General features: G+C 39.7%; 1 protein-coding gene across 1 annotated transcript in view; it reads right to left on the reverse strand.

Moving 5' to 3' along the window:
* RASGRP3 (RAS guanyl releasing protein 3) overlaps positions 1-16,451 on the reverse strand; it is an 85,255-nt gene that overhangs the window by 27,058 nt on the left and 41,746 nt on the right. Inside the window, exons 7-10 of the mRNA XM_050951341.1 lie at positions 11,304-11,477; positions 10,710-10,826; positions 10,110-10,385; positions 4,232-4,309 (exon numbers count right to left, since the gene is read on the reverse strand). Of these exons, the coding sequence (XP_050807298.1) occupies positions 4,232-4,309; positions 10,110-10,385; positions 10,710-10,826; positions 11,304-11,477 (645 nt within the window). The remainder of the gene's footprint in view (positions 1-4,231; positions 4,310-10,109; positions 10,386-10,709; positions 10,827-11,303; positions 11,478-16,451) is intronic.

The following is a 16,451-nucleotide window of genomic DNA, read 5'->3' on the forward strand; positions in this document are numbered from 1 at the left end:
AATCTATCATGCTCAAACTGTTGTTGTTTTTTTTTGTCTCAAGGCTAAGATATGAGGGGCTTTCTTTGCTAGAGTTCATGTCTCAGAGGAACAGTTTGCAGCACTCCTGCAACTGCAAGTTCCACATTTTTGAAGTACACAGTCTTTTAAAATTAACATACTAAACTTATAACTACTCTGAATGAGAGTCTAGCTGATATTACTGCATTCTTATTGTTCTGGTCACTCTTTGAAATGTCCTTTCCCTTTAAAATAAAAAACATCCTTCAGTAATAACCCTAAAACACCAGAGCATAGCAGAGTGATGCTAGGGTGTCTGGGAACCATTGCTGTGGTAGGGAATGATCCTGTGAGGTACAGAGCGCTCTCAACTCCTGCAGACCTCAGCATATAGAAGGCATTTAGTACCTCACAGTATCTCTCAGTGGAGCTGAGTGGAAATGCTCTTCCCATCTTGTGAAAATTTGGTATTCTGAAAATGTTCCTGTTCTGCATGAGGATGAAACCTTTTCAAGTTGAAAAGAGAGACAGAGAGAAAGAGAGACCCCAGAATAGCCAATAGCTTGGTGGTTATGGCACTCAACTGTGAAGTGGAAGAGACAGATTTAAGTCCCTGCTCTAAATCAGGCAGAGTACTTGGGTTTCTCACATAGCGGTTGGGTGCTCTAGCCACAGGCTATTGGTTATTCAGAGAAGGTGCTGGGATGGTGTTTCTCTTGTTTTGACCAGAAATTCCATCCTGGGCCTGAGAAACAATTTCCTGGTCATGAAGTGTTGTTGACACTGTTACGATACCACAAAAAGTTCTGATTTTAATGAATTAGCTTTTCAGACACAAACAATTGTTTCATCATAATTTTCCGACCAGCTGTAACTCTTAGTTCATAGGAGTGCTCCAGCTTCTGCTGGGAGAGAGCGCTGCTTGTGACACATGCTGAAGGATTAGGCAGCCACCCAGCATGCACAGCAGTTCTGACTGGCTGCCCTTCCCTTGGAGGCGGGGTAATGGGGAAAGAGAGCCTCTCAGAAGGGAAAATCCCTAGTCTGTCAGGGAATCCCCTGCAGACCTACAAGAGACTCTGAAAACCTATAGTCTGTGGGGAAGTCCAAGAGAGCTGGGAGGCACTTAGCATCTTGCAGGATTGGCCTGCAAGTTTGGTATCTTATTGCTACATGACTATTGATGGAGACAATAGGGAGGTTTGGAGATAATGAACAAACCAAAGAACTCCTGCCTTATAGGTCCATTGTTGCTATCTCACATGATATTTTCTTAATATCCCAGCTCATGGAGTTATGCAAGAGAATCACCTTTAACCTAATAAATGGAGTAATCCCTAAATGCTCAAACCAGAAGATAAATAAAGAGAATCCCAAACATTTTTAAAGCTGTAAATTTTTAAGCCAGCCTCTATTCTTTTTTTTTTTTTTGGGGGGGGGAGTAGGGGGAGACAGGGGGAAGTTGAGAAGAAATCAGGTATGTTTTGGGGGCAGAGGGGTGGAGGGGAAAAGAGGGTTTGAAAAGGGCAATATAAACAAGTTTGTGCAGTGGCTCAGCTCTTGTGAACCCACTTGTCAATTTAAAATTTTGTATACAGTTACAATTTAAAATATAATTTGAGCCCAGTTTAAAGGATACACTAGCAGAACGCTGTTCTTTCTAGTGCTGTCTATTAACCATTTTACATATTTCATTGCAAATTTCTGAAACCAAATTGGCAAGGCCAAGACATCTTTGGCCGGAGCCTGGATAAAATGCATTATCTATAGAATTATTAGGTGGATGAGTAATTGATAGTAACCACATTATACTGTTGGGCTTAGATATGGAACAAAACATTGCCATTACAAATGCTTATTTGATTTGAAACCTTATTTTATTTTTACTTTTTTGGCCTGCTCCAACTCAATAACATCACTCTTACAAATATAAGAATTTGGATGGATATTTTATCAAACCTAGTCCCTCAAAATAATTATAGCTAAGTGGAAAAATATTTTTTTCCTGTTTCATATATAGATTTGAATAACTCAATCTATTTGAAAGAATAGCTGGGGTAAGAAAACTTAATGGACAGTGTCCATAAATTAACTAATTGAATTTACTGAAGTATCAGAAACACTGCATCTGATTATAGTTTTGATTACTCACTCTAATGTCCTTTTTACCTTTTCATTGACTCTTAAGTCGTTTGATTGATTTAAGAGCCTAAGTCTTAAATGAAAATGAGACTAAGGGCTGGTTTATGATTAAGTTTTACCAATAGGACTATGTCAATTAAGGGTATGATTTTTTTTGCCAACATCCTTATACCAGTAAAAGCCCTCGTGTAGATACAGTTCTACTGGCATTAAGATGCAGTAACTGGTAGAACTTCCTTTGCTTCTCAAACCAGAATAATTTATACCGTTATTAGAGCTTTTACGCTGGTATAACTGCATCCACGGTACAGGGTTTTACTACTTTTTAACTATACTGGTATAGTTAAAAGAGCAAAACAAAATTAGTGTAGGCCAGTCCTTAGGTGCTTTTGAAAATGTTACCCTCCTTTTCTAAATTTGGGATTATAACAGTATATTATTATTGGTACATTGCTATCAAATGAAAATTGCTATAGCATTTTTGGTACTCTGTTGCAAATGCTGAGTGTCCCTGATTATTCATTAATTACTTATATAGAAGTCCCTGATCATTCATGGTATTGTTAAGGACACAGGACTGCTCCCTGCAGTATTTAAAAAAAATTATTTATATATTTTAAAAAGAGACTGGAGAATAAAGCAGTGAAGTGTTCATTTAATTTGTTCATAGTAATGGTCCATCATTACTTCCTGACACATTGCTATAGCAATTCAGTGTTGCAGTTGTTGCTGGCAATGGTGGCATATAAGGGAGATATTATTCAGAGGAGACAAGGGATGAGGGAGATAGATTGATTATTAAATCAATCTAAGCATGAGTTTTTACTATCAAATCATGCCCTACAAACCAAGAAGAACAAAGAAGCATTAACTTAATTCCAGGAATTGAGCGTGAATTAAAATTGAAAGCCTGTTGAAATAATCAGAGGAGATGTCCCCCTTATCAGGTATTTTTAGAAAAAGGTTTCTTTTGTTCCACATTTGACCAGAGCAAAGGTGACCTTACAGCAAACCGTCCACAGTAACAGTTCTTATTCATGGGCTCAGCACTATGATTATATCAATAAACTTGATTTAATCCCCCAAAATGATTTGCTACTGACAGGTAAACAATATACTTGGGGTTGCAAAGCTGTTAAAACCTACAAAATGCAGGCAAGCTTTGAAAAGACTGGATTTACATAGAATCATCTTTGAGAAGTTTTGGGACCCAGGCCTTCAATCTGCTAAACATCTCCTAGAAGGTGCCTGGGTTCCCTCAATTTCCACTGATTTTAGAGTTGAGACATGTGGCAGGACTGGGCCCTGGATGAGCAAAACAATATTAGAATTCATAAACTGAAAGTGGACTTTTTTGGAGTCTTAAGATTTTTACTAGCGGCCAAATAGTAATAAATTTAAATTAAGGGTCCATTAATACAGATTAAATATTTACTAGATTCAGCTACATTTTATTCTTCTTAAAACACAATAAAAATATGCACCAGTTTCTCAGGGTCCACTCTAATGTGTTCTTTTAAAGCATAGGAAAAATACAGATGTTAAAACATATTCCTACTGTAATATGATTTACATTATTATGAATCATGTTTGAGAGTGCAATGTATAGTTGATGTTTTTATAAACAAAGTGAGAAAGGGTGATGTGATATAAAATACCAAATCATTAACAGCAGACCAATCTTTGGACTAATTTTTTTTTTTTTAATTTGATCAATCAGAGTAAGGGGCCCATGAAAAATATTTAGTTAATAGTAAAATTATAAATGGCGTCTTAATATAAAACACCACTTCTTGCAACCTGTCAAGGCTTGGTTAAAAGCCATTAGACATGAAATCTGGGACATTTTACAAGCAGCTTCTAAATTATCCTGTTTACAAATGCATATAAAAACTATAATGAGTGACCACCTTCATAATAAAACACATATGAAAAAGGCTTTAATTAAACTTTAACCAGGCAAACACCAATGGGTGTATTTTCCTCTAACTCCCAGGCATTTAAGTGTATAATCTCATTACTGCTACTATAAATATACTAAAATTGATATGCAACTGTGTCCCCTTCAAATTCAATAAAAGTGACTTACTGATTTAGAATTCCTTGGTTCTAGCACCAATGAGAGTTTGTAAATATCATCTTCTGTGTGGTAGAGGTCCAGGGAAAGCTGTAAATAAGCAGGAAGGAAAACAGTGATATTTATTCGATCAGGTGGGAAATGATAGCAAGCTTAGTAGTTTAGAACAAGGGACTCCTTTTGCTCCTACAGAAGTCAGTGGGAGTTTCGCCATTTGGCACTCAGCGTACATAAGGAGGCTTTGTGTGTGGAGGTGCACCAATATGCAATAATACTATTTTTGATGGAGGTATTGTAACCCACTAGCCAAATGTGTTGCAAGTCGCCCTCTGTACTAGTCAGCAGAGGATATGAACTATTACAGTCCCCAGCTGCAGTATGTTACAACACGTCACGTTTGGCAGGCCCACATTTTGACCATTGTCAAAGGATGAAAACATGTGCAAAGAATTACCCTGCCACAAACACTTCATTGTCAGCAGCTCAGCAATCAACAATCCTGGAAAAAGAATCCAGTGTATATGAGAGATGCAAGAAGGAAACAAACATCCTGGTCATGTATTTGTAACATAAACAGAGGTAACATTTTAAACCGTGCTGATTAAAACTTGGCAAACTATTTGCAACAAACCTTTTTGTTCATCTTGGATATTTTTCTTAAATCTTTTATATAACACATTTCAGCCCACAAATCTCCTGAACCTATTTGCAGTGAGCACTGCGTACAGGCAGCTCAAAACTCAAGCTGCTTTGATTGGATATGTAAGTCTCATGGTCCATTTCTATTCCCTGACTGGATGAACATAAAACTCAGCCTCAAGCTGCTGGTGCAAATACTTGTCACTACAAATTCAAAATTCACCTTCTGCCCATATTCTATAGTGTCACGACAAAACACTTCTGCCAGCAAACTTGTTTTCAAGGACAGACATCAATAGTCAAACCTATCAGTTTTGTCTTACCATAAATTAGACTTCTTATAAGAGGAAATCCACTATTCTGGAGGATGAATGTGTTGACTGAGCCCATCCAGGCTCACAGAGGCAGCTTGCTCACTTGTGAAGAGGTAGTGCCATCTTACGCTCCCTCCCCCTGTATAAAGTCTGTTAACTGCATCACAAAATCCATTCTTCTGCACCTAATATAAGCAGGTCACATTACGCTCTTTGCTGGGAAGTCCTAGGACTTTTTTTGGGGGGTAGGGTGGGGGAGAGGCCGTGGCAATCTTTCCCTTCTGTGTTCCTGCTTCCGCTATCTTTCCCTTCTTTTCCTTCCTGGCAGGCCCAAACCCGCAGGACTCAGCAGAGGAGATGTTTAATAGGATCAGTGCTGCTAACTGCTCCAGTCCAGTGATGGTTACTGCTGAGAGCAGGGCACTATACCCCATCCACTGCTTGTGAGCAGCAATGATCTGGGATGGTCCCTTGCATCAGAAGCAGGTGCACTGTTGCTGCTGCTTTGCAGAGATAATGCCAAGTTGTAACAAAGAAGGAAGTCCCAGTGTTCAGATAACTCAAGAGAAACCCTGGAGACTGAGGACACTTGAATCACCAGCATAGACCGTATCTCATGAGGTACACAATCAGATGCAAGCCAAAGGAGAAACTCCTTCCTTCTGTGGACCAGCAGAGACCTCAAAGACAGTGTTTCATTCCCAACCAATCCAGTCACTTCAACTCATGTCTCCAGTTCCTACTCTACTAACTATGAATACCATAGGCACTCCCTGCTTATGTGGCCTTACATCTTTATGTATTTGAATGAGCGCCTTCTCCCTCAGCTCCATTCCCAGACCCTCCTGGATGGGCGTGGTCAACCCAATAGTCCTCCAGGCTAGTGGATTTGTTGTGCAAATGAGAAGAAGGGCACAAATATAGTAAAAAAAAAATTGCTAAAAATGAAAACAAATGTTTGTGAATTACTTTAGCAGCTTTCATTCAGCTCTAACAATAATGATTTGTCCTACACAATGTCTTACCACTCTAAACTATAAAGGAAAGAAATCATCAACACTAACGGCTTGGAGTATGCAAGAGGCAGGAGACAACATTACATGTTTCCTATGATCTTGTCCCTATTGTAGTAGATTCTGGAGTAATTCGGATATGATTTGAAGTTATCATCTACCTTGCAAAATCAGGATTGTTTTGTTCAAAGATTTGAAGAGGTGCTATTTACCGAATTATCTTTGACTCCAGATATATGAGGAAAAATTATTCTGAAATAGACGGGTGCAAGTGGCTTCATACGTTTAAACAAGTGATAGGATTTTGAAATTTAGATCACCCAGAACTCAACTTCATTTCGGGAGAACTTCAGAGGACACATTAATAACAATAGATACAGGATAAAATTTTCAGAAGGCCTAAGTCACTTAGAAGCCTCAGTCACAATGAAAATGGGACTTAGGCGCTAGTGAAAAATTTTACCCATTGTTCACATTTGAGACTAAGTAAGGCACATTAGAGATATTTGGATTCATTTCATACACATAACATTTAGTAGGATCACACACTCCAGTTGAAGAGTCTTCCACTCATTCAGCTTCATTAATTTTACTGGTGCATTGCCTTCTGAGCCTTGCATGCCCATATTGGTGGGTGAGTAGGGGTGCAGCATTTGCCCCAGAGACAATAAATGTACTATGATGTAACTGTTAGAGAGACAAGGTGGGTGTGGTAACATCTCTTATTGGACCAATGTCTGTTGGTGAGAGAGACAAGGTTTTGAGCTACACAACTCTTTTATATAACTGTTGTAATACATTTTGTTCATGTAGTTATTTACCGACGTACACGTACATCCAAATTCTCTGCTCATATAAACAGACAAAACTTCATTAAAGCCAATGATATTTAGTAGATCAGGTTGCGAATGAGAGTTAGTAGTTTGAAATTTAAGGATCTTGTCCTGCTCCCTTTGAAGCCAAGAGAAGTTTTGCTATTTGGAGATAGGATAAGAAGGGAGGGTGCATGTTTGGGGAGGGAGAGTGTACCTATATTGCAGGTTGCAATTTTTATCATTAATATTTCATTGTACCCATTTACACCAATAGAGATTTGGCCTTTAATGAGTAGATTTATTTAGTTTAATAAACTTAATATGCAAGTACAATGTAGGACTAAATATTGTCTAGCCATAAAAGATTTTAGGGGTTGAGATTAGTTACTCAATACATTCAAATACTAGTAAATAATTTAAGGATATACAATTACTATGTATTTCTCAATACATCATACAGTTACTGATTAGTTATACAGCATTTCAGTGAAAGATAAGGAAAACTGCTGGGGAAAAAATACCCTACGACTCCCTTTATAATGAAAGTAGCTCTTAATTTTAATTTAATTATCATTCTTGATTTATTTAGAAATCATTTTGAAAAATAAAGTTATAAATCAATTTTCTCTTTTGTAAAAGAAACTTCACAGAGCAAGAGTTTATGAGGGTGACTGACTTTCCATTAGATTTTTAGGTATTTGTCACTTTGCTTTGCTAGACTAAAAATGATTGGGACTTTCCAGTTATTTGCATAGTCTCAGAACAGGTTAGTTAAGTAACTGTTAAAGCTAAAAATAGAGAGAAAACAAAAAATTCTGGCATCAAATGTGGTTAATATGCTGTTGTATTAAATATGTGGTAGATTAGCAAAGTACTGATGCATTATCTTCAGTCCTTTTAAGGAATTCAACAGTTGCCTACAGTCAGACGTTAATCCATGTTATATGTGAAGTCACATCAATATTGGAGAGATTGTGCAGCAGGTATTACTATCTCAGCATTAAATTAAGCCTTCCCACCCTCCTTTCAAATTATCTTTTTCCAGTAATACTCTTGAGGGAGTGGAGGAATGGCGGGAGGAGAACAGTATTATTCTTAGAACTACTCTTTCTTTCTGTAGAGCTTTACCTAGAACCTTTCCCAGTTCTGTTGCTGCCTGGCTACCTGCATCAGTTTTAAAGAAACTTTATAAAAATCACCTATGAATTTGGCCCACTCAGTCAACGGGAGACTAAGGGCATGTCTGTACTGCCCTGCAGTTCGGATTAAGGGGATGAGTGGATATCAGTGTGCACCAAAGTTCCATGCTGTAACTTCCCTGTGTGGACACTGTGGGCACAAACTTAAAAGTCCTTAGTTTGTACTGATGGAGTCCTGTTTGAAGAGGATTACATTAGTGAGAACTAGGGACCTTTAAGTTTATCTGGAATGTACAGTGCAGCACTTTGGTGCACATTGCTGTTCACCCCAAATAATTCAAACTTCAGGGCACTGTATACATGCCCTAAACTAGTGTAGCTCAAATGTTGAGAATCAGAGGGGAAGGGAGCATAGCACAGACCAACAGTGTAAAACTCTGAAGTGAGATTAAGCCACCCCCTCTTTTAATTTACACCTTGTTCTCTCCTCAGCTTTTAAGTCACACCAAGGTTGATTTCCTTGCACGTTAATAAGAGTGTATAAATAAATCTAATTTACACATCACCTCTGAATTTAGCCTCTCGTGCTTCAAGCCGTTTCTCATTTTGTCACACTCTCCTATACCACATTAATATGGGGGGAAAATGTGACATGCACCAGTATAGCAATACTCACTTTGTGACATTTTAGTTACCACACAGCTCTTTATTTGTTTTCACCTTGTCTAAGCAACTGACTTTCTAGTTCACAGTATGTTCGTTTTTATACTGAAACGCATAAGGGCCAAGATTTTAATAAGTGGGCTCCTAAAATAAGTGGCCTGACCTTTAAAGTACTGAACACTCAGCAATTATGACTGACATCAGTGACAGCACTAGATCTCAAATTGGTGTTCTAAATAGTTTTATATTACGTTGGGTTAGATCAGGGGTGGGCAAACTTTTCGGCTTGAGGGCCACATCAGGTTTCCACTGTGCCTCCCCAAACAGTCAGGTGTGGCCCAGCCCCCACCCCCAATCTGACTGCTTCTTGCCCCATACGGCCCCCCCAGGACTCCTGCCCCATCCAATCCCCCTGTTCCCTGTCCCCTGACTGCCCCCTCCCGCCCCCGGCAGCAAATCTTAGCTTTTCTCTCCCCTCGTGATCAAACTATTCTCATTGACTTATTGACTAGTATATTTCAGAAATATTTCATATACTGTATGACTTTGTTCTTAGAGTAGAATAATAGATTCCTTTGTGGAAATGTTATCAGTTTATCTTAGTTATTTATATGGTACCAATCTGAACTGTATCTAGATGTTGAAAAAAAATTCATAGTATGACTCCATGAAGAGGTTACAACCACTGACTTCACTGAAGGCAATGGTCTCTCTGTCTAAAGTCCCACTTCCTCATATTTAGGTTTGAAAGAATATGCAAACTTGAAAATGTAGAGCAGATTTGTGTGTGTATAAGGGAACAAGAAAATCCCCCTCCCCCATAAAACAAATGAAGATTAAATTAAAAAGGTATATTTTAACGCAGAAATTAGAGTGGAATTCCTGTGCACTGTCTGCATAGTCATACAGGGTTTTGTTTGTTTGTTTGTTTTACAACTCTGGTTTAGACACGGTGAAAAATGCCAATGTACGTTTAACAACTGTAAATGGTCAGAACCTCTTTTTTACATCTCACAGCACGGAGATGTACATCTCATCTACAGAGTAGGAAGTCTATCAGTTCAGTTGTCCCAGCTTCTAGCTCCAACTACCCAAGACTGTATCTTGTCAAAGTTTTCTGTGACCTTATACATGTTTTACCTAGACTGGTTTCTATTTTGTATATTTGTCCTATTTATCTTCACCTTTATAAAAAAAATACTAAGAGAGCTGTCCTGCAAATTTTTACTCTCGTGAATAGTCCTATTGACCTGAATGCACCTACTGGGCTGTGACAAGAAGTGAATCAGAACCTTCATGACACTTACTGTTAGCAGGTTAATTAAATCCATGTTTGGCTCTAGATGATGGGTAGCAGTCTGCAGGGAAACCAGTTCATTCAAGGTAATGGATAGCTGCTGCATTTTCACTATGTTTACTTTGTTCTCATCTATCCAGTCTGGAAAGATGACATGAACGGCTATCAAGTCTTTCAAGTGAACTCCTAATATGGGGATTTTGAAGCCAACAGAGTCAGCAAAAGCTTTGCGGTAGTTGCAGTAGTTTCCATTGGAGGAGACCAGTTCTGTCATCTCATTCCAGTCCTATAAACAGCCATAGAAGCAAGACTCTGTAAGACCATTCATAACATTTGTTTGATCTATTCTGACTAGCAAGTCACATCAGGATGCTGAATACATCCATTTTATCCCCACCACAGTCACCCAAAAAGAAGTTCCTCACAATCTAGTAGTTTTCTATTAAGAGCAACCTGCCTAGTCTGCCTTTTAGGCTGCCCCAGTACAATGGTTCAAGTGTTCTGCTGCTGCTATGTCTGCCTTGTAATACTCATTACACACTATAGACATTACACAGAAAAGTCTGATATTTATATTTTGGATCCCTTCATATTAGAGACACTCTTGTACCTTTGTAACCTCAGAAGATAGATGAGAGTGAGTTTCTTTGAGACGAGAAATAGAGCTGTGGCTTAGGCCTCCCACAACTGCCATCAGTGTGTTAAAGTTCTGGAGATGAAGCAGCTTCTGCAGTGGAATTAAACATATCAGCAAAAACACTGAGGGCTTTTACCATATGACACTGACTACTGCTATACCTGTGCTAAAGCAGATAAAGTTAGTTACTGCTAAAATGCAATGGAAATTCTACAGAAATATGGATTGGATCACAGTACATCATAACGACCTAATTTAGCACCTCTGACTTCCTGTGGAGCTGGACAACATAAAAACATTCAACTGACTAATTCCAAAAATGTCATCTTGAATACAAGAAGCCAAAAATGAGAACAGTAATGAGAAGTTACTATTACATTTTCATATCTAGGAACATCTGTTTAACATTTTGATCTACAAATAGCTCAATGAATGAGCATCAGCTATGGCTGAATAAGCATTCAGAAAGAAAGCAGCTTGCCTGCATTTCTAGTTAATCAGTTTTCTGTAGCATCAGTTTCTATTATTTCATTCTAGCAAACAAAAACACTCAAAGGTTAGTCTTACCTGTGCAACATTGATAAACTTTGTGATTACATCTGCCCTTTGCTGGGGCGTTGGCTTGCTAAGAACCATCAGCTGGACCCACTTAGAGATACCGTTAAATAATGCAATTGATCTCTCCAGGGTGGGGTTGTTCTCCAAGCAGCCATGAATCACATAGCTTTGGTAATCTGTAAACTAGCCAAGGAAAGATTTACAGTTAAGGACTGTATAGAGTCAAAATGATATTTAAGCCACTTTTCTTTTTAAAAGTCCCACTGGTTAGAAAGAGACTACCAATTTTATCTTATTTCTTTAAGATACATTAAATTGTTTTTTATGAGGAACTTATAAAACATTACTCTCCTCCTTCTTTATATACAATCAGAAATACTGCGACAGACATTGTGAATATGAATTTATCACCTTCAGGAAATCAAGACGACAAGGAATGGATCAGCAAGGAAAGCTACCTTGTGGAGATCAGAAAGTGTAGGGATAAAGTATCAGAGGGGTAGCCGTGTTAGTCTGGATCTGTAAAAGCAGCAAAGAATCCTGTGGCACCTTATAGACTAACAGGATAACTAACGTTTTGGAGCATGAGCTTTCGTGGGTGAATACCCACTTCATCAGATGCATGTAGTGGAAATTTCCAGGGGCAGGTATATATATGCAAGCAAGCTAGAGATAACGAGGTTAGTTCAATCAGGGAGGATGAGGCCCTGTTCTAACAGTTTAGGTGTGAAAACCAAGGGAGGAGAAAGTGGTTTTGTAGTTGGCAAGCCATTCACAGTCTTTGTTTAATCCTGAGCTGATGGTGTCAAATTTGCAGATGACCTGAAGCTCAGCAGTTTCTCTTTGAAGTCTGGTCCTGAAGTTTTTTTGCTGCAGGATGGCCACCTTAAGGTCTGCTATAGTGTGATCAGGAAGGTTGATGATCCAGGAAATTATAGGACTGTTAGTTTGACCTCAATTGTATGCCAGGTCTTGGAACAAATTTTGAAAGAGGAAGTAGTTAAGGACATAGAGGTGAACGGTAATTGGGATAAAATACAACATGGTTTTACAAAAGGTAGATCGTGCCAGACCAACCTGATCTCCTTCTTTGAGAAGATAACTGAGAAGAAATGCAGTAGATCTAATCTACCTCGATGTCAATAAGGCATTTAATAATTTCCCATGTGGAACTGTATCAGTTAAATTGGAGAAGATAAGTATTAATATGAGAAGTGAAAGGTGGATAAGAAAGTGGTTAAAGGGGAGAGTACAACAGGTCCTACTGAAAGGTGAACTGTCTGGCTGGGGAGGTTACTAGTGGAGTTCCTCAGAGATCAGTCTTGGGACCAATTGTATTTAACGTTTTTATTAATGTTACTTTTTAAAAACATTTTTATTAACAACTTTGGCACAAAAGTGGGAGTATGCTAATAAAATCTGCAGATGACACAAATCTGGGCGATGTTGCCAATATGGAGGAGGACAAGTATTATACAAGAAGATTTGGATGACCTTGTAAACTGGAATAATAGATGAAATTTAATAGTGCAAACTGCAAGTTCATGCATTTAGAAACTAACAAGAATTTTTGCTATAAGCTGGGGATGTATCAGTTGGAGTGACAGAGGAGGAGACAGACCCAGGTGTATTGGTTGATCACAGGATCACTATGCGCTGCCAATGGGATGTGGCCATGAAAAAGACTAATGCAATCCAAGGATGCATCAGGCGAGATATTTCCAGTAGAGCCAGGGAAATGTTAGTACCATTATACAGAGCACTGGTGAGCTCTCATCTGGAATACTGTGTGCAATTCTGGTCTCCCATGTTTAAGAAAGATGAATTCAAACTGCAACTGGGGCAGAGAAGGGTTGTTAGGATGATCCAAGAAATGGAAAACCTACCTTAAAGAACTTGGCTTGCTTAGCCTAACCAAATGAAGGCTGAAGGGAGATATGATTGCTTTCTATAACTACATGGATAAATACCAGGGAGGGAGAGCAGTTATTTAAGTTAAATGCCAATGTGGACACGAGAACAAATGGATATAAACGGGCCATCAATAAGTTTAGGCTTGAAATTAGGCAAAGGATTCTAACAATCAGAGGAGTGAAGTTCTGGAACAGCCTTCCAAGGGTAGCGGTGGAGGACAAAAAACCTAACTGGCTTCAAGACTGAGCTTGATAAGTTTTTGGAAGGGATAGTATGATGAGACTGCCTACAATGGCATGTAGATGATCTGTGATGGCTAACAGCAAATATCTCCAATTCCTGATGATGGGACATTAGATGGGGAGGGCTCTACCTTACGACAGAGAATTCTTTCCCAGGTGTCTGGCTGGGGTCTTACCCACATGTTGAGGGCCTAATTGATCACCATTTTGGGGGTCAGGAAGCAATTTCCCCGTAGGTCTGATTGGCAGAGACCCTGGGGGGTTTTTACCTTGCTCTGCAGCATAGGTCATGGGTCACTTTCAGATTTAAACTAGTGTAAATGGTGGATTCTATGTAACTTGAAGTCTTTAAACCATAATTTCAGGACTTCAGTAACTTAGCCAGAGATTAGGGGTCTATTACAAGACTAGGTGGATGAGGTTCTGTGGCATGCACTGTGGAAGACATCAGACTAGATTATTATGATGTTTCCTTGTGACCTTAAAGTCTATGAGTCTTTGTCTTTCCCCACAATTAATCCCCTTCCATTCATTATATTTTTCACTTTTTGCTGATGAGATAACATTCTGAAATCAAAATATATATTAAAGAAATGTTCTCTTTTCATGCTACAAGTTATGAGGGGATGGATACAACAATTTTCTTTCCCTAGAGTGAATTCCTCTCTAGCATGCTGACAGATGGCATTGTTGACATAAAGAGTGAAATCCCAGTTCCATTGCTGTCAATGAGAGTTTTGCCATTGACTTCAAGGGAGCAAGAATTTCACTTAAAGAGGTTAGACACAGCACCTTTATCTTTCCCAATTTTTTATTTTTATCACATTTATTCCAGTAAGAACTTTCTGTACAGTATAGGGTATGTCTGCACTTGGTGCTTGGGCTGTGTTTCACAGCTCAAGGAGACACACTTGTTCTAGCTCTGATTGCACTAGCACATTAAAAATAGTGTAGCTGTGTCAGTGCAAGTGGTCGGATGGACTAGCCGCCCCGAGTATGTGCCTAGGGTCTCTGACAAGCATATACTCAGAACAGCTAGCTGCCTCCCTTCTCCCCCACAGTGCTGCTAGCGTTGCTGCGGTTACCTTCAGTTTTTAGTGCCCAAGAGCGTGGGTATGTCTCCTCGAGCTGGGAATCCACGTGTAGACATAGCCTTAGTCTGCAAGGGAGTTTGAGTTCTTCCAGGGCTTGCTCTCTTTTGATAATAGTCAGTCCTTTAATGTTCATATATACTACTTTACAGGAGAGCTATTATTACTAAGTGTTTTACTTACCTGAACTTTTGGAAGGTTGTTTCTCGCCCCTCCCCTGTCCCCATTGTCCCATAAATATAGGTCTCCAGCAGATTATGACCTTGCTGTAATTTAAGTAGAATATTGCTAAGGATACCAGGCCACAATGACTTTTTGTCAGTCTAGTGATAAAGAATTGCTTAGGCCATCAGATGGCCTCCTACTACAGCCATGTATAGCAGATACCTTAGTGGTGAAGGTACCCAATATCTCTCAGATGCTGCTCAGAAGCTTTCAAATCTTCTCTTTGTTTAAACAATCTTCAGTCTCCTTTTCCCTCCCTTATCTTTATTTTTATGCCTTTATTCCGCTATGTACCTCCAAAATAAAGAAGTATTTTGACTTTCCTGGACAGATTGAGAATTACAACAAATTCAATGGAGTTATATATATTGCCCCCCCCCCACATAACAGCTATCTGCTTCTCTGTGACAACTCTCTGACCGCTCCTCTGAGGCCTGGTTTACACTACGATTTTAGGTCAAATTTAGCAGCATTACCTCGATTTAACCCTGGACTCATTCACATGACAAAGCCCTTTTGTTTCGACTTAAAGGACTCTTTAAATCAGTTTCTTTACTCCACCTCTGATGAGGGAATTAGCACGCAATTCAGCCTTGCCAGGTCGCATTTGGGGTAGTGTGGATGCAATTTGACGGTAGTGGCCTCCGGGAGCTATCACAGAGTGCTCCATTGTGACCGTTCTGGACAGCTTCTCTCAAGTCAGATGCACTGGCCAGGTAGACAGGAAAAGGCCTGCAAACTTCTGAATTTCATTTCCTGTTTGTCCAGTGTGGCGAGCTGATCAGCACAGGTGACCATGCAGAGCTCATCAGCAGAGGTGACCATGCAGTCCCAGAATCACAAAAGAGCTCCAGCATGGACAGAACAGGAGATACGGGATCTGATCGTTGTATAGGGAGATGAATCCATGCTAGCTGAACTCCATTCCAATAAATGAAATGCCAAAACATTTGAAAAAGTCTCCAAGGGCATGAAGGACAGAGGCTATAACAGGGACTTGCGTGAAAATTAAGGCGCTCAGGCAAGCCTACCAAAAAAACCAGAGGCAAACGGCCGGTCCGGGTCACAGCCCCAAACATGCTGCTTCTATGATGAGCTGTATGCCATTCTAGGGGGTGCAGCCACCAGTACCCCAACCCTGTGCTTTGACTCCATCAATGGAGTAGGACTCAACACAGAAGCGGGTTTGGGGGACGAGGAAGATGATGAGGAGGAGGTTGAAGATAGCTCACAGGAAGGAAGCGGTGAAACTGGTTTCCCCAACAGCCAGGATCTGTTTCTCACCCTGGACCTGGAGCCAGTAACCCCCAAACCCACCCAAGGCTGCCTCCCGGACCCTGAAGGTGGAGAAGGGACCTCTAATGAGTGTACCTTTGTAAATATTAGACATGGTTTAAAAGGAAGCATGTTTAATGATTAATTTGCCCTGGCATTCGTGGCCAGTATAGCGTCTGGAAAAGTCTATTAACATGTCTGGGGATGGCGTGGAAATCCTCCAGGGACATCTCCATAAAGCTCTCCTGGATGTGCTCCCAAAGCCTTTGCAAAAGGTTTCTGGAGAGGAGAGCCTTATTCCGTCCTCCATGGTAGGACTCTTTACCATGCCAGGCCAGTAGCACGTAGTCTGGAATCATTGCATTCATACAACATCCGTTCCTTATCTCTCTGTGTTAACCTCAGGAGAG

The sequence above is a fragment of the Gopherus flavomarginatus genome, chromosome 4 (assembly GCF_025201925.1).
Source record: "Gopherus flavomarginatus isolate rGopFla2 chromosome 4, rGopFla2.mat.asm, whole genome shotgun sequence".
NCBI classification, from domain to species: Eukaryota; Metazoa; Chordata; order Testudines; family Testudinidae; genus Gopherus; species Gopherus flavomarginatus.